The sequence below is a fragment of the Ziziphus jujuba genome, chromosome 7 (genome assembly GCF_031755915.1).
Source record: "Ziziphus jujuba cultivar Dongzao chromosome 7, ASM3175591v1".
Lineage (NCBI taxonomy): Eukaryota > Viridiplantae > Streptophyta > Magnoliopsida > Rosales > Rhamnaceae > Ziziphus > Ziziphus jujuba.
In genome coordinates, this window is record NC_083385.1 from 13,887,109 (window position 1) to 13,911,044 (window position 23,936).

The following is a 23,936-nucleotide window of genomic DNA, read 5'->3' on the forward strand; positions in this document are numbered from 1 at the left end:
GTGCTTTCAATAAGACACTACTTTAAAAATGCTAATCAAGTTTTGTAAGGAATTCAAATAAGACTAATTCGTATGTACAAGAAATATGATTAACTAAACATATTAAAATTAATTTATTTAAAATTTTCATATAAACTGATATTGTTCAAGTTATTAACATTCAATAATTATAAAATTTTAATCAAAATACTTTTGATTTTATAGTTCCATGTCCTATTTTAGTCAGTATTTGGAAAAGTTTGTATTTTTACCTCAGGACTTACATACACTTAATCATTCAATTGATATTTTGCCTTTGAAACATAGAAGGTAATCAATATTGTTTAAATTAAACTCCAAATGGTTTTTTAACAATGATGTTATAGGTATAAAGTTGTTTGTCAATTTGTTTAATAAGTGATATCACAAACTAAATTGTTATTATAATATTGGCTTTGATTATGTTTCACTTTACACTTTTACTAGTTCCTAGTTCACTTATAAATATTTAAATTATATTAATTTATTTCAATAAAAAATAATAACTTGTCATATTTATAAGATTATTTGATAAATAAATTGACATTTGTAACATTGTTATTTTTAAAAATTTAAAATTTATTGAATTTACTATGTAGATCAAAATATGTTGGAAAAAATGTATTATTTAAGCTATTTATTTATTTTTTATTTGATTATCTAGACAAATCTACCGGATACCCCATCAAATCCATGAATGGAACTTATAAAGGGTGGGTTCTCGATCACAACAGCCATCTCACTTGAATTGACATGTTTTAAATAATTTGAAAAATTAATTATATTCTATATTAAATATAATAAAAATAAACATAATTTGTTATTTTCTTTACTAAATATTGCTTCTTTTCAATTTCATTACTGTAATTTTAGTGTGTTCAACTAATTTTTTTATTTTAGAATTATGATTTAATTTGAATCCAACCAAGGACAAACCTAGGTGGGTTCGGGGGGCACGTGATCCGTCAAAATTTTTCATTTTCAATTTGTTTTTAATATATGTATATATATATTTTGACGAAGTAGATTAATTTTAATGGTAGGATATCTTTAAAAGCATAAATTATATTGGAGGAGACAGGAAAAATAAATAGTTGTATTTAGATAATTTATTAAAAATAAATAAAAATATGTGTATATGTATTTTACTTATTTACTCTTCTATCCTTTATATATGAAAGCGCCCGCTCTCAATTTTGTCTAATTTGGTCTTTACATGAATAAATAAGTTTTCTTGCTTTATATCTTGTTTTATTAAAACGTCATTATCTTATTTAATTTTCTATTTTTAGTTTGTTAAAATTATAACTAACAAATATTATTTTAAATTTTAATTTGAAAGGATAGTTTCTAAATATATATACCCAACATATTTAATGATTAATTCTTTATTTAAGTGATAGTTGATAACAAAATTAACCTCTTTGTGTATAGTTGTTTTCTTATAAATTATTGTGAATTTTCATTGAAAATATTTGTTAAAATGAAAATCTAACATTAAAAAAAAAATGAAAAAAATCGAAGACAACTATTGATTTTATTTTATATTATGAATAGTTTAGTTTATATTTTATCAATTATGAATAGTTTAGTTTATATTTTATCATTCATGTACATATATAATTTTCAATATTGGATGAGAGATTTGAATTTGAAACCTTTTATTTAGAAAAGTAATAATTTTTGCTACCAGCCGATGCCTCTCCGGACAAATTTTTTGAGTATGTCATTGAACCTAAGCGTTTTTTATTTTTATTTTAAATCTTGAAATTGATTAGATAACTTGGCACTTAAATACGTTTCCAACTTTTTCCCCAATTTATTTATAAATAGAAGTTACAAATTCTTTTTCCTTGTACAGAGTCTACAACTATTTTTCGTGAAGTGTTCAAATCCATCAATTTTACTGTAATAATAATAATAATACAAATCATTTTTAAAACTTGGATTACGTTTGTTAGATAACAGAATAAAATAATCATTTGTATATTGGATATCGCATAATTATTTTTTAACTATATATTATAAATCATAAAACGAATATAAGGAAATAGCATCATCTATAGCAACATTATTATATAAAGAATAATAACGTAAGCAACATTGCTTTTAAAATTTTGGAAGTTGTTGAATTTACTATTTAATCAAAACATGTTAAAAAATTTTTATCATTTAAGTTAATTGAACGGACATGCTTTAAATAATTTAAATAACCTAATTATATTTTCTATTAAAAAGATAATAAAACTTGATTTTTTAACTAAATATTGCTTTGTTTCAATTTCATTACTATAGTGTGATTATATTATTATTTTTTATTATAAAAGAGATATAATCTTCGAACCTACTCATTCGACAAAATAAAATCTATCCAATTCAATATAATAATAACAATAACAATAATAATAATAATAATCATTTTGTATATACTAGTTTTACATATATAATAATGTAATGCTGACTGCATATTATAAATCATCAAAATAATATATTCTTCACTTTTATACTTTTATGGTACATCTTGTCTTATAACCGATTAAACGTTTATAACATAGTGTTTGTATCATGCAATAGTCATCATATGTTATATTTAGCCCAAAAAGGAAAAAAAAAAAAAAAAAAACTGCATCATATATATGTATTTTCTTTATTTATTATTTTTTTGGGGGATAACATCATATGTAATATAAATATGCATTTATCACCAAAAAAGGATATACATATATATTTAATGATCTTCTATTTTTTTTGACATAATGATCTTCATTAATTACAAATATTTCTAATGTTGTATAAGTTCATACTAATTAATACTTATTCATATAATATTTACATTTGAACTGAGTTATGATTTGCCTATGTTAGACCAACAACTTATTATTTTCACTAATAATGTATGTAGCACTTTTTGGGCATAATATATAAATATATAAATTATATATATTTTTCTAACACTTTTTGAACATAATATTAATCTATAAGTTTTTTTCATTCATTTATCTATGATAGTTTGATTCGTTTTCTTGATCCTTTCTTGTAATATTTCTGCCTTTTATTTTTCTTTTTTGCAAGACTTATTATTTGTTATATATGTTTTATTTATTTGGAAAAAGAAACCCAAGGAAAATTAAATTTTACATTTTAGTAATATTTTAAATATTTAATTTTTCCTTAGTTTATATTGATATGAATATAAATGTTTGCTTGGTTCATATTTAGAAGTTACTCCAAAAAAAGTAAAATTTCTTTCAGTTTCCCATATATATGTTAAGGGTTACTAATTTCTCATTTGTTTGACTATATATCCCAAGAAATATGAATTTGTATGGAGAAAAAGGGGAAAGTAATAAATATCAATTACCAACCTCATTAGGAAGCATTTCGTTGGAAGGAAAAATAAAAAATAAAAACAAATAATTTGAAATTTAACTTTTCCACGGGTGACTAGGCTCTGATCTCTGGGATATATATATATATATATATATTTATTTTTTTTTCGTATTAATGGTACGGTTAAAATGTATGCAGCTCAGTTTACCCACATCTACCCACACTTCAATGTAGGTGCATTCTTGACTGATAAGCAAAGGCTCTCCTACTAATTTGACAAGCAGGGTCTCCGATGAACATTTAGTACCAGTGTAAAAATATTTCACCCCGTGGAACTTTGTTTATTTATTTATTTATTTTTATTTTTGGTAAGTTTTCTTCCCATGGACCTACCCAAGAGAATCCCATCTAATTCAAATTTATCAAAATTTAGTAGTCCAAAAAATACTCCAAATTAATTAAGGTATGCAAAATTTATCAAAATTAGGAGTCCAAGAAAACTTCAAATTAATTAAGGTCATCCAGATCACATAGCCAAGATTAAATTTATCATAGAATCAAAAAATACCTTTTATTCGATCAAAATGCACAAATTTGAAGGTGGAGTTATGGCTAGCATTTATGACCCATCACATGCATGCCTTTAATATACCCCTTCACAAAATTTATAACCCCAGCACCAAGAATTCCTCACCCTTCCAAACAAAAAAAAAAAAACCCTACTGCCAATAACAGCACCAATTAAATACATCAAATTAAAAAAAAAAAAAAAATTCTTGGAAAACTGTGTATCTCAAGGGACGGAAGCTAAGCTAAAGCCTAAAGGGGGACAATGAAGGGTTGGAAAAATTTAGAGGTGGTTGAGACAATCTATGAAGAAGAATATGAGTTCTCTTCTTCCTCTTCTTCTCTCTCCCCAACTCCCTCTTCTCCGCCTACACCTCTCCATTCTAAAGTGGAGGCATGGTAACTTTTTTTTTTTCCCCTTTATGATTTCCTTTTTATGTGTTTTTTTAATTCTGTGTTAATTTTGTTTCTCAATTTTGTACTGCTCCACCAGTTTTCTTCATATACCAGTAGATAATTTTTTTGGGTTTTCAATTATGTAAAATTTCTAGGTCACTGGCAGCAGGGAGGAAAGCAGAAGTTGTTATAAGAGTTGGTGGAAAATGCTTCCATTTGCACAAGGTTTGTTGGATTATATATCATGCCGGTTAAGTGTTCGATGTGCTTCTTCTTGGAAATTTTGATGGCTTGCTTTTGCTTATTATATTCTTAAAAATGGTTGGATGCAACTGGGTTGGGGGAAAAAATGATATAAAAATTTATTTGTCCTTCTTTTTTTTTTTTTTTTTTGTTTTAACTACTCAAAGACATAGTCAAAAATAATGCCAAAGGATCCTAGTTTAATTTCAAAGAAAGAAAAAAACTGAAGGCAAAAATGAAAAGCCAATCCAAGGTTTTTGATAAAATTAGGGGATGATACTAATTTCTCATTCAGAAAGAAGTGGGGGATTAGGTTGGGAAAGTTGCGTATGAAATTGACAAACTTTGGCTGAATTGAAAATGTATAGATTAAATATTCAGAAATAGGCCAAGCGAAGATTTGCCTGGTATATTTGGTTTTTGAGAGTTTGATCTATTTGGCGAGTTTGATCTTTTAGGCCCCAAAATTGTGTGATTTCGTAAACTTGATTAGAGAGTAGCAGAAAATCCAGAGTATGAATTATTATTAGCTGCCACGTGTCTATCCGCTCAGAGGTAAGAGACTATACTATGAAGCAAGCATTGGTTTAGGTAACTAAACGACATTAACCCATCGTTGTCAGCATCAAATGTGCGTCTTCAAATTAAGCCCACATATTGAGAGCTTTAGTGGAAATTTTTAGTACACCATATCCAGTGGACCTGTCGTCTAGGATTGGTTGTTTTGACCTCGTGGCCAATATTAGCTCTTTATTAAGTGGAATCTTAGTTGGTACACCCTTTTTTGTTTTTTGCAATTTTCTTATTCACAATTAAACTTTTGGAATTTCTTTATCCACGGTGAATCTTTTGAATTTCCTTGTCCGCTTCTGTAGATTCTTACTATGGTTGATTTGCTAGATAATTATTCCTATTCAACAGCCCTTATAATAGGATCAAATTGGGGTTCTTAACATATTAAATTGGCATGTATTAGTAAATATATATGTTAGAATCGAATTAGTAATATTATTTGTCAATTCAGTAACCAAATATTAGTTATGGTCTAATGTTTGATTAGATCACCCGAAAAAAAAAAAAAAAAAAACTAATGTTACATTACATTACCCAAAAAAACCTAAGGTTACATTAATTATTTTATTCTTACTTTTTTTATATTTAGATTATATTAATTTGTCAAGTATTAATTTATTATATATCTTTGAGTATATTTCTTAAAATGAAGTTATATAAAAAAGTAAATATGATAAATACAAGTAATGAAAAAAAGCTCATCGATTTTTTTTTTTTGGGGGGACGAAGAGGGAACAGCATATTATTTGTCTTCTAAAATTTGATTATTATTGTTTACTGAAATATATGCATCTATTTTTGTTTAATTATCTTTTTCGGTGAATTAATTTTGTTTAATTAATGATAAAGTAACGATCGGTTATTAATATTTATTTATTTATTTATTATTGTAAAATTTTAATTAGGAGCCTTTAACATCAAGGAGCACCTATCTAAAACGGCTACTAACGGAATCCGTAACAGAGCTCACGCTCTCCCCGCCTTTAAACATTTCGGCCGAAACGTTCACTTTGGTAGCTGATTTTTGTTATGGGACCCGCCTCGTTATAACGCCGTTCAATCTGGCAGCTCTTAGAACAGCAGCCGAGCTGTTAGAAATGACGGAGGTTAACGGCGATGGCGATGATAACTTGGTGCAAATAACGGACCCTTACTTTCGCCAAGTCATCGCCGTTAATCGACAGCATGCGTCCATTGTTTTCCGCACGTGTCTGTCTCTGCTTCCAGAGGCAGAAACGGCAGCGTTTTTGTTGAGCAAGTGTGTTGAAGCAATGAATCTGACGGACGACGATAACGGTGGCGATGAAGAAGATGATGTGGATGGAGTTGATTGGTTCAATAACGTCTTAACGGTGTGCCCAGAGGATTTTCATATAGTTGCGGAGGCAATGCAACGTCGTTTTACCAGCCATGACGGTGTTTATAAGCTCGTTGATTTTTATATCCGGGTGAGACATTTTCAGTAATTAGAATAAAACACGTCTTAAAATGTAATTTTCTTTTTTTAAAAAAAAAAATAAAAAAATCATTCAACTATTTGATGAAGAATCGAATTTTGTTCTCTGAATTTTGTAATTTTCGTAATTTTGTGAGCGTGTGCAGGAACACAGTAAGAAGATAACAGAGGAGCAGAAGATCCAAATATGCAATTCCATAGACTGCAACAAACTCTCTGCTGAAATCCTCATGGAAGCAGTTCAAAACCCCGTAATGCCGCTAAGATTCATCGTCCGAGCCATGTTGGTTGAGCAGCTCAACACCCGGCGCTGCATTTTCTCCACCTCTCTCACACAATCTCGCCATCGTCCGCCTCCGCCGCAGGAAGACTGCAAAGAAGAAGGCCCAATCACATTGGGCGCCATCCTCCAGCGCGAAGCAACGCTACGCGAATCGGAGAGGCTCAAGGCAACACTGAACGCCACGAGCTTGAGAATCCAAAGCTTGGAGGAAGAACTCAATGGCATGAAGAAGAAATTGTTGGATGAATCTGAGAAACAGAGGAAAAGCATATCGATGGGGTCTGGTCGGTCCTCGAGCTTCCATATTGGAACTGAAAATAAGATAACGATTGGTGATAAAATGTCTGCTTCATCGGCGAGCTTTCGATTCTTTGCAAAAGGAAGAAAAATGGAAGAAACTTCGTCAACGTCATGTAGAGCTGGGACTCCGAGATTAACCAAGAAGATTAGCAGGAGATTGATTAATGGATTGAAGAAGGCGTTTGGTGTACAGAGTAATGAATTGGATGATTGTGCTGGTGAGAGTAAAACTTTGAACAAGGTGGATAGAAATGGACGCGATCGGAGATGTGAAAGAGTGTGATTAAAACAGCAAGAGCTATCAAACTCTGTTTCAACCTTAATTATATTCATCAATTGATAATCAAAGATCTTTGACTTTTTAAGTATATATAGAAAAATACAAAATAGCCATTTTTCTTTTCAAAATTGTCATTATTTATTATTTCTGGTAAATGTTTTCATAATTATTAATACTTTTGTCAATGTGAGCTAGGAACGTTATACATTTCTACTTAACCTTTTTCTTTTTTCGTTTCGTTAAATAATAATTAGTTTTGATCCCATCACATTTTAGCTTATCTCTCTCTCTCTCTCTCTCTCTCTCTCTCTCTCTCTCTCTCTCTCTCTCTCTCTCTCTCTCTCTCTCTTTACCCTTTCTTTTTTCAATTTTTAATTGTTTATTGCTTTTTCTAGCTTCGATTTTTAATTAATATAATTGTATACTTTGCTAGATTTCATTTGAAAAGGAATTAATATTTTATATTAGGTAAACCATGTTTTTATATTCTAGCCATATATGTAATACTCTAATTGACGAGTATAGTATATAGGCAACAATATATATAATCTCATCTAATATATAAAAGACGTGAAGACGATGCATATATGCGGACTATGAAATATGAAAATCATTATTACTATAAATTAAGTTTAACGCAGCACAGACAGCACGAACAACAATGAGTCAACTTTCCAAGTTACTAAATCTAATCTAATGATATAAATATATAACACGCGCAGCACACTGCTTGAATATATATAAATTATGTTTTTTATCCAAAAAAAATATATATATAAATTATGTTATCAATGATCATTATTTAAAAAGGAGCATAATAATAATGTTTAACAAAAATGTACAAAGCCTTTTTACTTCCAACCCCCTTCAACGTGAAAGATTGGTACCAACCAGCACAAATGCATCAGCTAAGAAGTTGGTGACGTGTTTGAACCCAAGTCATGGACTTAAGTTTAAAAAAAAAAAAAAAAAAAAAAAGGCGCTAAGCAATGTTTGATTGTCATATTAGTAAAATTTACTTAATACGTTCTTAAGTGAGAAAAAAAAAAATTCTATATGGCTTTGTAAAAAACTATACGATTTTCGTATACACTTTTTGTGATGGACAATTTTTATATATATATATGTGTATATATATATATATATACACGCTTGATTATATAGACAATTTTGGTTAATTTTTTTTTTTAAAAATTAAGAAGAATGGTGAACTGAATATTTTAATATTTAATATGACAAAAAAATATGGTAAATATTTCAATAAATGGCAATAAAGAGTGGTAGGATATGATGTGGAACCACGGTGTCATAGAAGATTTTCTCGCAACAGAGGGAATCTAATTAATTAATTTCGTAGGGAGACTTTACAAATTGAAGGGCGTCGTGGAAATTATAGTGCACGACAAAAATAGAGCGCGTGGCGAGTAGGCAGCACCGATGATTGGCCACGCAGTCCACGTGTCGTATTAACTAATTCAAGAAATCCGCTTAAGGCGGGCTGTCAGCGAGGAGTCTTCTCTACTCTCTCTTTCCTGCTTAAAAAAACATTAAAAAAAAAAAGAAAAAAAGAAAAAAAAAAAGAACACCACCACCACCTACTTCTCTATCTCTCTCTCTCTGCGCGCTCACTAATCTTACAAATGGAAGCTCTGGGATCTTCCAAGCAACCACTTCCTTTTCAATCTCTCTCTTCTCTCTTTCTCTCTCAATCTCTCCTATAATTTCATGCCGGTAGTGCCCCAAAAAAAAAAAAAAATCTCTAATTTGTTGATCTTATTGCTTTTTTTTTTTTTTTTTTTTGGTTTAACCGAAAAACGGTTACGGAACGTTCGCTTAACCGTTCAAGCTTCCGCTGATATAGAAAACCAACACCTACTATATTTTCTGCTTTAATTTCTTCTTCCTTTTTTTTTTTTTTAATAGTCTCTGGTTTTTAATTTAATCAAAAAGGGTTTGGGACATGGCTGCGCTGAATGTTGGAACACAGTTTATACGCTGTCCTTTGTCGGTCTCTGAATCTGGACCTTTGACTTCGTTTTCGGCGGGGAAGCTAGGGTTTGTTAAGCTTCTGCCGGAAAATGCGATTGGATTGTTCGACAATGAAAGGAGAAGGAGTTTGGGGTTTTCGAAGCATGTTAAGGCAATGGGGGATTATGCAACCAGTACCATTTCTGGTACCGGCTTTTCTTTTTCTTTTTTCTTTTGTGATTGTTATTTTTTTTTTTTTTAAACTTTTTAACGGAAAACGGTTTTGTTGGAAACTTTTTCAAAATTTTTTTGGAAAAATAGAAAACAGTTTTCTGTTTTTGTTGAAGTTTTAGTGTTATAGTTTTTATTCTTTTGTCAATGAAATCGGGTCGATGATAAAACAATGAATGATTTTTCACTTTTATCATTTTAATAAGCATAACCAGTAGAAAATGCCGATCAAATAGTATAGTTAATTTTTTCTGAAATGTAATATATATTATATTATATATATTATATGATATTAATAGTATTGTGTGTCTGTATGTGTATGGTGTAATAAATATTATATTTATGTATATAGATCGAAAAGTCATAACTTTAAGAAATCAAAGTCGGACTTTTGGCTTCCATTTCTAATCTTTATCACCCTGTTCCACACCTTCTTTGCGCTTGTTTTTCCGAGACTGTCTAGGATAAGATCTTTGGTGGTAATTAAATCAAGTTGATCAGGTATGGCACCGAAAATTCAGCTTTTTCAACGTGCATACTTGTTTTTAATTTATTCAAAATTGTTTCGTTAAATTTGAATTTTTAGTTCAAATATTTGATGGGCATTCTTCAGGAAAGAGTAATAAATGGTAGAGAAAGCCTGGCTTATTTTGCAGAGGTTGTCTTTATGTGATTCTGGATCTTTGTGAAAGTTGATGTGTTTTTTTCTACGTCTACTTAAATATTCTCAACCATCGTTAAAGAAAATATCGGTGAAAATTGTTCTTCTTCTTCTTATTGCAATTCTAGTTTCTTCAAATGTCATTATCGGCCAGTTTGGTCCTCACATGGTTCATTTCATAGGTTTCTGATATTTACAAAAAAATCCTTCTAGGTAAGGACATTCGCCATATGTCAACCATTGGTAAGTCGACAAACATTGTGTGGCATAAATGCACAGTGGACAAACTTGACAGGCAAGAGTTACTTCAGCAAAAAGGCTGTGTCATATGGATTACTGGTCTCAGTGGTTCAGGTTTGTTAATTGTCATTCAGATTTTTGGCCTTAATATATATGTGAAAGTATATATAGTTAGAATGTGCGGATCACATAAACTTTAATTAATGATAGTGCATATGCTGTTATCTTAGGTTATGTGATTTATGATTACATATTAAGCAATGTTACTTGTGCTGATTGTATACTCACTTGTAGCATCATGTTATATGTGCCAATAGCCATTGAGGAGAGTTTCTTTATTCCATCTTGAAAGATGCTGTCATAAATTGACTCGGATTTCCAACTTCTTTTGAGTGTTTTTTGTATACGTAAATTGTATAACAGTCCACCCTGTATACATCACCATTTGTATGCTTCTATCCTTTCTTCATGATAGCCTAAAAACTATGATGTTATTTTGTTATATTTGCTGGACAACATTAGAGAAACAGATAAAAATATCTTTCATAATTTACCAACAAATCATCAGCCCGTGGTTGCATATTTAATGGTATACACATAAGCTCAAACTCTGCATTGGTTAATCAAGTTAGTGGGCTGTATGGCAATTATTGAGCTTGTAAAATCATGTAGCCAATCTTTCGTTAAGGGGTACGTCAGCATCTTACATTACAACCTTATTAATGATGTCTATTCAAAACGAAAATGTGCTCTAAAATCTAACTTTATTTGTCATAGTTCTCTGGCTTTAATGTCTTTGTCAATCTTTTTATTTGAGTAATAGGCTTCTTTACTTCTTTAAATTTTATTTTTTTCATGAGTCAGAGTTGGGACATGACTTGACATATTGCCTCTACCATCTCACTAGCATGGACCCACTTAATTGATTTTTTTCCACTGTGTGATGGAGCTATTTATGAGTGTAGTCTACAGTTTTAATTTAATTGAAAATAAAAAGTAGACAAAACTGAACTTGTTTCCTCAGTTTTTTGGGAAAAGATGAGGAATTCAGCATTTAGTCGCCTTGCCTAATCTACCTGTCCTTTTTCTCAAGTACGACTTGATCAACGTCCTGATGTGGGTTTCATTCCTTTGCATAAGTATTTCCTTGATTTAGCTGTGACATGTAAACCAATGGAATTATTCATAAGCAATAACAGACAAAGGTAAACATTTTTAACATATCCGAAATCAAGACAAAATCTTTGAAACTTGTCGTGAATTTATAAGTTAATCCTAAATGCAATGTTCTTGTGCACCAATACGTTTCTTCCTTTTTATTTATTTATTTATTTTTAAATCAATGCACATACACCATTTTGATTCTCTATTTGCAGGTAAAAGCACTTTGGCATGTGCTTTGAGCAGAGCCTTGCACTTGAGGGGGAAGCTGGCCTACATCCTTGATGGTGACAATATTCGACATGGTCTAAACAGTGATCTTAGTTTCAAAGCAGAAGATCGTGCAGAAAACATACGTAGGATTGGTATGTCTTTAGGAGTTCATGTGTTACAGATTTTGTTCCTTAAATTCTTCTTATTTTCTTCTAATGATTTCTTACTCTTTTTCCCATTTTCCTTTGAAAATAAAGGTGAGGTAGCAAAGCTATTTGCAGATGCTGGCATCATTTGCATAGCTAGTTTAATATCTCCTTACAGGAAGGACCGAGAAGCCTGCCGTTCCCTACTGCCAGAAGGAGATTTCATTGAGGTTTTTGATACTCTATATGGCAATTTTAATTCAAGGCACACTTTTGGTTTGTCACACCTCCACGGTGAAGTAAAATACTTTAAACCAGATAGAGGCTCTTTGTACTAATGAACTCATGTTCCACAGGTATTCTTGGATGTGCCACTTCAAGTGTGTGAAAGTAGGGATCCAAAGGGCCTCTACAAGCTTGCACGGGCAGGAAAGATCAAAGGTATCATTTAGGATGTAAAATTCTGGATAATCAAGATAGGCTTTCTGTCTCTGTTCTTTCAATCCGTGTGGTTTATCTGATCCTAAAATAACAGGTCATGGGGCTACAAATGCCTTTGGATATCAGTTCTCAATTTATAATCTGATTTGGCATTTTGCAGGCTTTACGGGGATCGATGATCCATATGAGTCACCAATAAATTGTGAGGTATGCCCGTAAATTAAGTTCACATAATGCAATAATGTGCAAATGTACTTTGGTGTAGATTTGATTATGCTATGAAAACATGCTAAACTATATATATTACCAATCTAAAACATATTGTAAGCATTTCCTACATTAATCAGCTAACGTTTGGGAGTGAAAAATTGTAAATTTCTTGTGTTTATGTTCTAGAATGATTGATATGAAATTTCGTCACATATTTTGCATATTTGAAATGACTTTGTGACACTACCTCCTTGCATTAATTTTCTATATTTTTTTCTATATGCTTATATTACAATCTAACAGATTGAGTCCACTGCTAATTTTTACAGATAGCATTGCAACAGAAGGGGAAGGACTGTCTATCGCCAAGTGATATGGCTGAAACAGTGATTTCTTACTTGGAGGAGAAAGGGTATCTCCAGGCTTGAGAGCTTAAAAAAGCCTCCAGTTTCTTGTTGCAAGGACTGGTTTTTACCTTGTAGTGTAGCAGTAGCTCCAATAGTGAAAATACGCTCTTTGTCACCACTCAGAAAATGCTCGTTTTCTGTGAAATTTGGTTCCACCAAAGTAATTAATCAATCGATTAATTTTAAAATAAGTCTTTGGAAAGCCAGTTATGTATAATGTGGCTTTTATGGATATGAACTGTATCAATTATCAGTAAGTAGGAATCTGGTTGTGGAATAAAACATTTCTGTAATGCATCTGGTGTGCTTGTAATCACGAAGGCTTTTGCCTATTTTTATTTGTATCAACAAACATTTGTTCCCCCTCACTCAATAAGTTCCAGTCAATTTACAAGAACCGTTTAGCTTCACAATCAAGATTAGTTTTCCCGTAAATGGCCTCCAAAGCTGGAAACCTCTTTAGAACATCTTATGCCAATTGAAATGCATTGACAAGATCATTTGGGCATTCCGCTTTCCATGTTTGTTTGGGTGTCAGAAAAAAAATTCTTATCTTTTAGAGTAAAAAAATCCACAATATTCCATGGGGTATTCTACTCACAAGCAAAGTGAATCCCACATATGGATTGTGAATGGAGAGTACATACTCCCACCAGTACTGAAAATTTGAACCTTTTAGAGAGATCCTGCAATATAGCTTGTCAAAAAATTCAACCTTCAGCTGGCATGGAAAATCTCATTAAAACAGGTAAAGATAATCACAAAAAATATTCTCTTATTTTGGATTGTTATCTCAATTTGGTTTTTAAATTTCCTTTTGAGGAATGTCGTATTCTTTTTCTTTGGTGAATAAGGAAATGTCATTTTAGTTTGACGGGATTGGCCTGAAATGGTAGTTTTAAAAAGGAACAAAAATGAACAGAAAAGAACAGCAACAAGACTGGATGATCTGAGGCTGATATTGTTTTATTTAGATTCAACAGTTGAAGAGACTGACAAAATTAAACAAGAAATCGAAGTAGAGGCAGGGAAACTGTTTGAGAAGCAAGAATCTCATTTTCAAAGTCAGAGAGAAAATCTTGGTACAAATGAGCAAAAGAATACAAACTAAAATAGCTACCATAGATGCATTATATTAATGATTCAGTCCACATTATTAAGGAAATCATGCATACCTCTAAGGCTACCATAGTTGCATTATTTTTAATATATAGACAATTACTAAAACCAGCCAAAAATAAAAGCTAAACCAACCAACAGAGTAAGCACATTGTTGAGAAGGGAAAATCAAAGAAGGCAAATCTTATTCCTGCTCGTCTATATCTGTGAATGGTTAAGAAGCAGAAAGCAAATGCCATTGTCATGGACACCACAGCAGAGCTCACAGCATTGAAAGTGACAGAGAAGCGTCGCTCTTGCAGACCCCAAATCGTCCGAACGAACAATTTCAAACCATCCAACACCATAGCTAACACATTCGCCATTTTCTTTTTACTACGAAAGAAACCAAAAGATAGTTGGAAACCAAAGCCACAAAAAGCCCACCTGAGATATAACATGAACAGAGGCTTAAATCCCACTCCCAAAGCCAAATCTTTCTGTCTCAGTAAGAGACAGTAGATAAATGGGTGATTGGGACCGTTATGTTTTTCACTTTTTTTCTTTCTTTATTAGTTAGGAAATGACGCTAGTTTTATAGTGAAAGAGTGAAAGTGATTTGGGTTTTGCAAGATGAAGATTAAAAAGTAGAGCGTTGCTTCCACGTTATTTCCAAAAATTTTCATTTTTCCTAAGTTCTATACCTAGCATTTACCTGGAAAGTAATGGTTTCCTGTATTGGCCTGAATAGAGCAACCTTAAAAGTATGATGTATGTACAATGTTGCTAATCGGAACAAGCAAGACCGTCGGTGGTGTAATTGAAGTGGTGCTTGTCTCTTTATTACTTGGACAAAAAAGGAAAGGGAGGAGAGGGAAGAGTTTTGCTGTTTTCTTATTTGTTTCTATGCCAAAGGCTTTGATTAGGTAACAAAATTATTTGTATACACTTGTAAAATGATGATTAAAATCTTTTTGGTTATATCGCAAATATGAAATCTTTAGCACCGAATTTGTTTTACATTGGATTCCTCAAATCCATAAAAGAGTGATAAAGGATTTTATAGCGTAGATGAATAGTTGTGTAGTGGAATGGACAATGTAGCCTAATTTGGAAGTTCATAGCACCCTTCTGATTCTCTAATTAAAATAATAAAATTTTGGAACACTAGAATTATAGTTATATTTTAATAGTTGAAAAAAATATATATATTTGAAGAATTTGTTGCTGCTTCTTATGAAATTTCTCAAAAAGAGAACAAATTAGATGTTAGTAAATTACTTTTTAAAAAGTAATAAAATAATTTCAAATATGTTTTAAACATCCATGGTTAGTTTTTTTTCCCCAAACTATTCTCATAGACCTATAAATGCTTATCTAATTTGTTAAAAAAAAAAAAAAAGAAACTTAATAATACGGTAGTTAATGCACCAATAAAAGCTTTCTATATATATTTTTAAAAAACTTGGTTTACATAAGCAAAAGATTTATAAAGTACCATATATTTAAAAGTCCCAATATAAATATATTGGGACTTTCTTTTAACGCCTAGTAAAAGGCCGTCGGCCATTACCGCACACTGACATCTAGTCTCATTTGTATAATTTGTCCGTTACATACAAACGACCATACAAGAAATATAGAAAGGTCCAATAAAGTGGTTTGCCAGCAACGATTTCGCTCCATGACAAATTGGAAGGAGCCGTTGTGTACGGCTCAGTGGGACAACCATGTGAATGTAGAGTGTGAACTCTTGGCACTTCAATGCCGCTGCTTCAACCGTGTTTCTCTGGCAATGGAAGGTAACCATCTCTCTCCTCTAATCCTTTTCAGCTCTGCAACTCTTTCTTCTTCTCTTCGGGCTGCCACTTTTGCAGCTGCATCTTTAGCTTCGAACTTAGCTAATGACTTTTGAAATGCGTTTCTTGCTGCAGCAATTATATCCTCCCCATCAACAGCAACGGATTTGAGTCTTCGTCTGAACTGTATGCCGACATAATAAATTGCGCACATGTCATATATGGATGAATAAAAGATGGTAAAGCTGATCACTAGTCATATGCGTTAAACGATATATGAATAGATGAACAAACCTTCTTTGATTTCTCATCTAATTCTTTTCCAGGAAGAAGTCTCGGCCTCTTTCTTGGTTGTTGAAGTTCATCTGGTGCATAAACATAACAGTTAATCCACACTAGGGAAGAGACACACTATATTGGAAGTTGACACCAACGAGTGGCCAACTCTCCAATTTAAACACCAAAAATGACATATTTAACTACTGGATGATATCACAAAGAAAGTTGAATTGAAGAAGTCATATACTACTTGTAACAAATACATTTTTCGTATATGCAGTTTTCTTCAATGATGCCAATCTCTTTTGCCAATTATTTAAACCTACATCTTGAATATTTTTGGATGCTTATGATGACCAACCTCACCCTCTTCTTGCTGTTAATATCATTATCAAAATGGTAGAGATAAGTAAAATGTCAAATTACAAGCATTTAAACTTAATACTTTCCCTATATATTAGATAATAAGAAAGCAGCAGATTGAACAGTGAAAATTTAGATGTTGACCTTATCAGTTTTTAAGGGAACCATAAGCTGTTTTCCACGATAGATGACCTTTTTAATAAATGAATATGATTAGGCAAAATAGGAAAAAAAAAAAAAATGATTGAAGACAATTACTTACTAACGTGATCAAACACTATCCCAGGTGGAGCATTTTTGAATAATCGAATGCCACCTTCTTCGTTCATAGGATCCGTTTCTGGGATTCTAATATGTTCCTTCACAATCACCAAGGTCCTTTCCAATATATCATCCAAAATCTTTTGTGCCTGTGAAGAAGAATATTAATTGTACAGAAACTGACAAAACAGCAAAACATTCCAAGCAGGATAAGAAATTTGAGAAAGGTAGGGGCAGGGATGCAAGGAAGCATAGCATGTGCTTCACTATAATTCACCTATTCCTTACCTGTGAATAATTATGACTGTATCGCCCTGTATGAACTTTGACTCATAAGTTTCAGTAACCGTTAAAAATTCCTTACAACATCATGTTCAATTAAAACTTCCAATATACGAAGAAGATTAACAAAAGTTATAAGGGCATGAAGGAACACATTGTTGTTCAACCTTGTCTAAACTTAATATGCCCAAAAGATTTCTGCTATTATATCCTCTATCCAGTTCAGCAATCTGCCTTGTTTTTTCCACATCATCATAAAAAATGCACGTAAATCCTAGCAAGACATAATAACATTTTATTTCCTAGCTGTTTGAGTTACCAAACTTAAGCTGTTTCCAACATGTTCCTATTGCACACAAGAACAAAACTTTCAATACAGAAAGCTTCATTTTTGGTTACTTTCTTAAAAGATTGAAGAGTTATATATACCGGTTTCTTCTCCTCCTTCTTCTTCTTATTTTTTTTATTTTTTTATTTTTCTCAAAAGAAAAAATGAAAAAACATTCTCAATTTGAAGGCCCTTTAGAATCCAAGCATCCACAAGGTCCCAGAAAAAGGGAATGATCCAAAGGATACCGATTCTTCAAAAGAATTGAGCTCATTCATTCATGAAATAAAATATCAGTCAATAATAAAGCTAGTTCTGAAGAAGGGTAACAATACATATTAGGAACCATTCAATTTATAGAATTTATGTTATCTAAAGCTGGCATTTAAATTTGACTGCAGAGAAGCAATAGAGGAAACCAAGCATTTTCCAAAAAAGATACACCTGGAAGATATCAGAAACACCTAAACTGAAAAAAAGCCGGCCAAGTAATATTCAAAACCAACCAGCAAATTGCAGTGCCAAAAATGTTTAAAAAAAAAAAAAAGTGTTGAAAAAATAAAACTGAAAAGGAGGAGAGAATAAGCATGGTGGACCTTGAGTTGGTAGTGCTTGAGCCGTTTGGTTTTGGGTTTCTCGTCAGAATCATCGCCATCGGCAGAGGAAACGGGTGGTTTGGCAGCAGAAGAGGACACGAAAGTGGTGGCGGCGGCGATTGAGTCTATGGCTGATTTCCACTCCGCATCTCCATCTTCCTCCCCACTGCTACTGCATTCACTGCTTCCTCCTCCCATTTTCTTTTCTTCCTCGGTTTCACTCGCTCAATTCACTTTCATACCCGATTTCGCTCAATACCCAATACAAAATAAATTTGTATAGAAGAGAAAAATTGGTCAATTATTTTTTTTTTTTTAACAAATACTATATAATATTCACAAATTTCTGCTGGTGAATTAAAATATTTTTCTCTTAAATTCATTTATTTTTTCTTTTGGGCAATTTCTCCTAAATTCTATGAAAAAATATATTTTGTTAAAAAAATTAATCCTAATTTTTTGTCATTGTGTTCTCAAATAAAAAGTCCCAACAGAGACCAATATAGAATAATAAGAATTAGGAGGAAAAAAAAAAAAAAAAACATCTAATTCATAAAAAAAGGGAGAGAGAAGGAAAAAGAAGGCCCAAAGAGAAAGACCAGGAGGACTCAGGCCCAACCCAACTAATATGGGCCGAACCAGACCCAAATATCATAAACTTGGAAACGCAGTGTCGCAGTCGTCAAAAACGGTCTCGAAAGAAATTTCAAGCTCAGTAGCACTGCCGGTGCGACGGTAAACCGCCTCAGATTCTCAATTTGCAGAGTAGCTGAAAACCAAAATTCTTATATCTCTGTCTAAGTGTTTGATTGGCGTGGAATTGAATTAAAGGAACCCTGAAACCCTAAGCAACTCCGAATACAATCGGAAGGGTTGGTCTAAGGATTTCTAGGGCTCGAGCAAAAAAGGGGCAGAGGGACAAGAGAGATAAGAATGGGGAAGAAACAGCATAGCAAAGATCGAATGTTCATAACCAAGACCGAATGGGCCACTGAATGGGGCGGCGCCAAATCCAAATCCTCTTCCATCCCTTTCAAACGCCTCCCTTTCTATTGCTGCGCGTACGTTCTTCTCTCTCTCATGTATATATATATATATATATATATATGTTGTTTCTGAAATTGATGGCTGATGGCTGTTTAACTGTGATGCAGACTTACGTTTACGCCTTTCGAAAGCCCTGTGTGCACGGCAGATGGCAGCGTCTTCGAGTTAATGTGCGCTTCTCTTACTCTAATTCCTACTTGCAATTCATCTATTTTTCTTTAAAAAAAAAAAATTGAAATTGAAAATTGGGAAATGGGAAATGGGTGCAGGAATATAATTCCATATATTAGAAAGCACGGGAAGCATCCAGTCACTGGAGCTCCGCTGAAAATGGAGGATCTCATACATCTAACTTTCCACAAGAATCCCGAAGGTTTGGGTTTTTTTTTTTTTTTTTTTTTTTTTTAATTTAATTTAATTTTTCTTGTTTTCGATAGTTTTAAGAATTTTCATTTCATTGGACAGAGAATTTGAAACTAAGTGATGAGTGCTACATTAATTAATTAGGTGAAACAAATTTTATTGACATTAATGTTTCAATGTCAGGCAGTGGGATTATTTTGCTGGATACTTTTACCCACTTTAGGATGGAATAAATACACAAAAGGAAGTTTTACATTTTCTTTTTAATTATGATTATCATTATTATTATTTATAGGTGTGCTCTGTATATAGTTGTGCATGTAATGGACCTGTTGGTATGATGTTTGTTATTACTAATATAGGTTTTGCAAGTACTCAATTTACTTTGTTCCCTAAGCTGATTCAAACCTTTCTATTTCTTTTTCTATAGGAGAATTTCAGTGCCCAGTCTTAAACAAAGTTTTTACTGAATTTACACACATTGTTGCCGTGAAGACTACAGGAAATGTCTTTTGCTACGAGGTTTGTAATATTTCTCGTTGTTCCCATCATCTGTGAGTTTTCTTGTTTTTAATAAGTGGGTTTAGTGTTCATTGTTTTTCTTGGCTTTATAGGCAATTAAAGAACTAAACATTAAGACAAAGAACTGGAAGGAGCTGCTCACTGATGAACCATTCACCAAGGAGGATCTCATAACCATTCAGGTATGTAGTAGTTTGAGATGTATCCAGGTTGTTATGTCAAGATCTTGTAAGTAGTTTTTGTTTGTTTTGCATATTACACAGATGTTTATGGGTGCGCTTTGCAGAGTCCTAATGCACTTGACAGCAAGGTTCTTCTCGATTTTGATCATGTTAAAAATAATTTGAAGGTTGATGATGAAGGTAAGCTCAACTTAATATTTCATCCACAAGGAACACACATGCATTTAATTTATTAATGTAATTTGATGTACTCAGTTTCTTTTTGCAGAGTTAAAGAAAATGAATTCTGATCCGTCCTATAACATTAATGTCTCGGGAGATATCAAGCAGATGTTGGACGAGCTTGGAACTGAAAAGGCAAAGCAAACTGCACTACATGGAGGAGGTGGCAACAAGGCAAAAAATGAAAGAGCTGCTGCACTTGCTGCCATCTTGGAAGCAAGGTCACGCATTAAAGAAGATTCTGAAAAAAATCCAAATGGAGGGGCTAAAACCCCTCAAGCTTTCAGCATTGTAGATGCTGCATCTGCTTCTGTACATGGAAGAAGTGCTGATGCGGCAAAAGCTGCATCAAGTGATAAAACTGCTGCTCGAATAGCTATGCATATGGCTGGTGAGAGGGCACCAGTGAATGCCAAGATGGTCAGTCCTTCCGAATACTTATTGATTCTGCCAGAATACTATCTATTAGGAGTTATCATACAACAAGTATAATGGAAATTCAATATCTGTTGTTTGAATAGAAGAATGCTAATGTTCAACCTTTGATGTTGGTCCTCACAGTTTGTAGGTTGTTATTTCTCATTTCCTAGGGGCCAATGTCATTTTTAACTTATAAACGTTTGATTTCAGGTCAAGAGCCGGTATACTACTGGTGCTGCATCAAGATCCTTCACTTCTACTTCTTTTGATCCTGTCACTAAAAATGAATATGAATATGTCAAAGTTGAGAAGAACCCAAAGAAGAAAGGATATGTACAGCTGCATACAACTCATGGTGATTTGAACATTGAGCTGCACTGTGATATAACTCCCAGGACATGTGAGAACTTTATCACTCTGTGTGAACGTGGCTATTACAATGGAGTAGCTTTTCATAGAAACATACGGTAATTGCTCTGATTTAATTTCTGTATTCTGACTTTTGGTTTTACAATCTGACTTTTGCCATATATGTAACATTGTCCTTTTTATGCACAGGAATTTTATGATTCAAGGTGGTGATCCTACGGGTACTGGGAAAGGAGGTGAATCTATATGGGGAAAGCCTTTTAAAGATGAACTGAACTCCAAGTTGGTTCACTCTGGAAGGGGTATTGTTAGTATGGCAAACAGTGGGCCCCATACAAATGGTTCCCAGTTTTTCATCCTGTACAAGTCTGCAAATCATTTAAACTTCAAGCATACAGTTTTTGGTGGAGTTGTTGGAGGATTGACGACATTGGCAGCAATGGAGAAGGTTCCTGTTGATAATGAAGATCGACCTTTGGTAGGTGTTGTACTGTTGCTATTTATTTTTGAAGATTTATTTTCAAGTTCTATGTTTTGCTGGTCTTTTTTTGCTTTATTTCAGCCTTCTGTGAATCAATGGAGTGATATTTATTGGTGTAAATACTCCTATACGTTGCAGACTTACTTTATTTTTATTTTTTAATGTTTTACTTTTTCTACAATTGCCAATCTGTCTTCTGAGGCATGTTGTTAATAGTTTTATGGGGCAGCAATCTTCAGTTCTTAGATGCATGTATCCTTCTGTTGAATAAGATTTGAAGATAAGGTCTGTGCTCTGTGTGCGTGTGTGTGTTATTGTTCTATGTCCAAACTCTTTCTGTGGCTGTATGTGTGTGTTGATATTTACAGCTTGTCATCCTATTAGTCATCGTCTTGATCATAGTTCAATCATTTTTTGCAGGAGGAAATTAAGATTACAGGTGTTACGATTTTCGTCAATCCTTACACAGAACCTGATGAAGAAGAGGAGAAAGAAGAAGCCAAAAATGAGAAGAAAGTTATCGATGAAGAAGATGTTCGTTTTCTGGATGCCTGAATGTCAGAGTAGTTTGTGCTTTTGATTTTCTTTCTCTGTTTATCATATTCATGTGGTGGATTTTGTAACATTTCAGGAGAAGGTTGGATCTTGGTACAGCAATCCGGGTACAGGAACAGCAGAAACAGTTGGTAGTGGTGGTGTTGGGAAGTACTTGAAAGCACGGAGTTCTCAAGCTGAGTCTGTGGCTGTTGACACTGGTTTAACAGCAGTTGCTGCTGCCAAGAAAAGAAAATTGGGAGTCTCTAAGGCAGAATTCAAAGATTTTTCGGCCTGGTAATATCCCAAATCTGTACCATATGTAGAAAATATTTTCCAAGGTGGGGAAAAGTGACATATATTCTTTTTAGGGAAATTAGCTAATATTCCAGTTGTTTTTCTGGTAAGTTTGCACAAGGAATCATATACCATGATTAATTGCTTTTGTTACAATAGATTCCTATCTGCCTCTCGTGCGATCGCAGAACTATAGTTATGTCACCGCAACATCTTGAACTTGTAGGAATTCACAATTGAAAGTGAATCCTGAGTGATCTGATTCCCGCATATATTTGATTATTTCTGTGGCATGAAATTTGTATTTATGGTGACTAAAACTAGATGACTGCATCCCAACTTGGTAAACCTTTTAGCTCATTTGGTTTCCATATAACATTAGAGTTACCCCAACAGTAAATGGTTGATAAATAAAAACAAAAAAGAGTTCTTTTTTACTCACCTTCATAAGCCCATTGACAAAGGTCCTATTGAAATGTGGGAAGAAAGACGGCAAAATTTGCAATCCCAACTGTGTCGTTCCCTCCTCTTCTACGCCCCCATCACTGCCCAAAAAAACAACAATAATAATAATAATAATAATAAAATAATAATTAAAGAATAAAAAAAATAAAATAAACTCTATTGTTTTTAAATGGCCTAAATGCTCTCCATGTGATTTCAATTCTCAAAGAGCCTAGCTAGGTTCAACTACAATTTCTGATTCTGCCTAAGCCATGAATTTTATTCCTCAACGGGGTCAGCCTTTACAGCTGCTTTTTAATTCACTGGTAAATCAGTTCACAGATAATGTAGGATTCATTTCAAAAATTCCAACAAGGATTCCATAAAACCAACATGACCTTAGTCCAAAATTTGATAAGAACGAGAAATGGGGCTTTTCTTTATTTGTTTCTATTAAAGCCCACTTTTATTTATTTATTTTTTTTCGCTAAATCCCACTTATTTTTACACTTGCCAGCTATAATTCGAACGCATCATAGTAAAATATGAAGTATACATTTGCTATAGTATGGCATTACTTTCGGTTTATTCAAAAAATCCCCTTTTTTTTTTTTCTTTGGGTAATATTTTAACAAAATCCTTAATATCAAAATCTAAACAGAATTTAGCCTAAAAAAGAAAATACCACAAATTAGTTACTAAAAGAATTTTGGATTTGTTTTTATTTTCCCCCTATTGATATTATCATTATTATTATTATTATTATACTTTTTGGTCAAATATTGATGTTATTAGTTAGAGGTCTTTAATTTTTTTAACCATTACAACAATTTAGTATCTAATTAAAAGAAATGAGCATGTTTCAAACTTACAACATAATGGATATGAGTGTGAGAGATATACTAATTAAGCCAATCTTAATATC

At 32.6% G+C, this 23,936-nt stretch overlaps 4 protein-coding genes and 1 long non-coding RNA gene across 8 annotated transcripts; 3 read left to right on the plus strand and 2 right to left on the minus strand.

Moving 5' to 3' along the window:
• Window positions 1-3,903: 3,903 nt before the first annotated feature.
• LOC107424914 (BTB/POZ domain-containing protein At3g49900) lies at window positions 3,904-7,700 on the plus strand. The gene is made up of 4 exons (XM_016034805.4): window positions 3,904-4,314; window positions 4,467-4,536; window positions 6,033-6,575; window positions 6,730-7,700. The coding sequence occupies exons 1-4, from the start codon at window positions 4,181-4,183 to the stop codon at window positions 7,447-7,449; spliced, it is 1,467 nt and encodes a 488-aa protein (XP_015890291.3). The 5' UTR covers window positions 3,904-4,180; the 3' UTR covers window positions 7,450-7,700.
• Window positions 7,701-8,974: 1,274 nt separating this feature from the next.
• On the plus strand, window positions 8,975-13,492 carry LOC107424933 (adenylyl-sulfate kinase, chloroplastic). Of its 4 annotated transcripts, none has more exons than XM_060818665.1 (8): window positions 8,975-9,177; window positions 9,397-9,620; window positions 10,489-10,660; window positions 11,923-12,072; window positions 12,178-12,296; window positions 12,423-12,507; window positions 12,668-12,714; window positions 13,047-13,492. In XM_060818665.1, exons 2-8 carry the CDS (start codon window positions 9,525-9,527, stop codon window positions 13,143-13,145), a joined length of 768 nt encoding a protein of 255 aa, XP_060674648.1. In that variant the 5' UTR covers window positions 8,975-9,177; window positions 9,397-9,524; the 3' UTR covers window positions 13,146-13,492. The 4 variants fall into 4 exon arrangements, with proteins under 4 accessions (XP_060674648.1, XP_048322340.2, XP_015890316.3 ...); XM_016034830.4 differs by having other exon boundaries at window positions 8,976-9,177; window positions 10,520-10,660; XM_048466383.2 differs by having other exon boundaries at window positions 8,975-9,620.
• Window positions 13,493-14,160: 668 nt separating this feature from the next.
• Window positions 14,161-15,231, minus strand: LOC125419890 (uncharacterized). Its single transcript, XR_007238639.2, has 2 exons — window positions 14,938-15,231; window positions 14,161-14,669 (listed from the first exon to the last, which is right to left on the minus strand). It is a non-coding gene; the product is annotated as an uncharacterized LOC125419890 (long non-coding RNA).
• Window positions 15,232-15,644: 413 nt separating this feature from the next.
• On the minus strand, window positions 15,645-18,560 carry LOC125419891 (uncharacterized). The gene is made up of 4 exons (XM_048479199.2): window positions 18,131-18,560; window positions 16,926-17,073; window positions 16,316-16,386; window positions 15,645-16,205 (listed from the first exon to the last, which is right to left on the minus strand). The coding sequence occupies exons 1-4, from the start codon at window positions 18,326-18,328 to the stop codon at window positions 15,984-15,986; spliced, it is 639 nt and encodes a 212-aa protein (XP_048335156.2). The 5' UTR covers window positions 18,329-18,560; the 3' UTR covers window positions 15,645-15,983.
• A 235-nt stretch (window positions 18,561-18,795) lies between these two features.
• LOC112490476 (peptidyl-prolyl cis-trans isomerase CYP65) lies at window positions 18,796-22,873 on the plus strand. Its single transcript, XM_048466391.2, has 11 exons — window positions 18,796-19,191; window positions 19,285-19,347; window positions 19,447-19,550; window positions 19,971-20,062; window positions 20,155-20,244; window positions 20,349-20,424; window positions 20,513-20,886; window positions 21,097-21,353; window positions 21,445-21,733; window positions 22,157-22,270; window positions 22,368-22,873. The coding sequence occupies exons 1-11, from the start codon at window positions 19,064-19,066 to the stop codon at window positions 22,569-22,571; spliced, it is 1,791 nt and encodes a 596-aa protein (XP_048322348.1). The 5' UTR covers window positions 18,796-19,063; the 3' UTR covers window positions 22,572-22,873.
• The last annotated feature ends 1,063 nt before the right edge of the window (window positions 22,874-23,936 follow it).

Excerpts from the sequence above, each read along its gene's own strand:
- LOC125419891 (XM_048479199.2), bottom strand. The coding sequence starts at position 18,328 with ATGGGAGGAGGAAGCAGTGAATGCAGTAGCAGTGGGGAGGAAGATGGA. Across the intron at positions 16,387-16,925 it reads GATAGTGTTTGATCACGTTA|ATGAACTTCAACAACCAAGA; the intron begins GTAAGTAATTGT and ends TTTATGCACCAG. Across the intron at positions 16,206-16,315 it reads TAGATGAGAAATCAAAGAAG|TTCAGACGAAGACTCAAATC; the intron begins GTTTGTTCATCT and ends GTCGGCATACAG.
- LOC107424933 (XM_016034830.4), top strand. The coding sequence starts at position 9,407 with ATGGCTGCGCTGAATGTTGGAACACAGTTTATACGCTGTCCTTTGTCG. Across the intron at positions 12,073-12,177 it reads AGAAAACATACGTAGGATTG|GTGAGGTAGCAAAGCTATTT; the intron begins GTATGTCTTTAG and ends TTGAAAATAAAG. Across the intron at positions 12,508-12,667 it reads ACGGGCAGGAAAGATCAAAG|GCTTTACGGGGATCGATGAT; the intron begins GTATCATTTAGG and ends GGCATTTTGCAG.
- LOC112490476 (XM_048466391.2), top strand. The coding sequence starts at position 19,064 with ATGGGGAAGAAACAGCATAGCAAAGATCGAATGTTCATAACCAAGACC. Across the intron at positions 19,348-19,446 it reads GGCAGCGTCTTCGAGTTAAT|GAATATAATTCCATATATTA; the intron begins GTGCGCTTCTCT and ends AAATGGGTGCAG. Across the intron at positions 20,425-20,512 it reads TTTGAAGGTTGATGATGAAG|AGTTAAAGAAAATGAATTCT; the intron begins GTAAGCTCAACT and ends TTCTTTTTGCAG.
- LOC107424914 (XM_016034805.4), top strand. The coding sequence starts at position 4,181 with ATGAAGGGTTGGAAAAATTTAGAGGTGGTTGAGACAATCTATGAAGAA. Across the intron at positions 4,537-6,032 it reads AATGCTTCCATTTGCACAAG|GAGCCTTTAACATCAAGGAG; the intron begins GTTTGTTGGATT and ends AATTTTAATTAG. Across the intron at positions 6,576-6,729 it reads TCGTTGATTTTTATATCCGG|GAACACAGTAAGAAGATAAC; the intron begins GTGAGACATTTT and ends GAGCGTGTGCAG.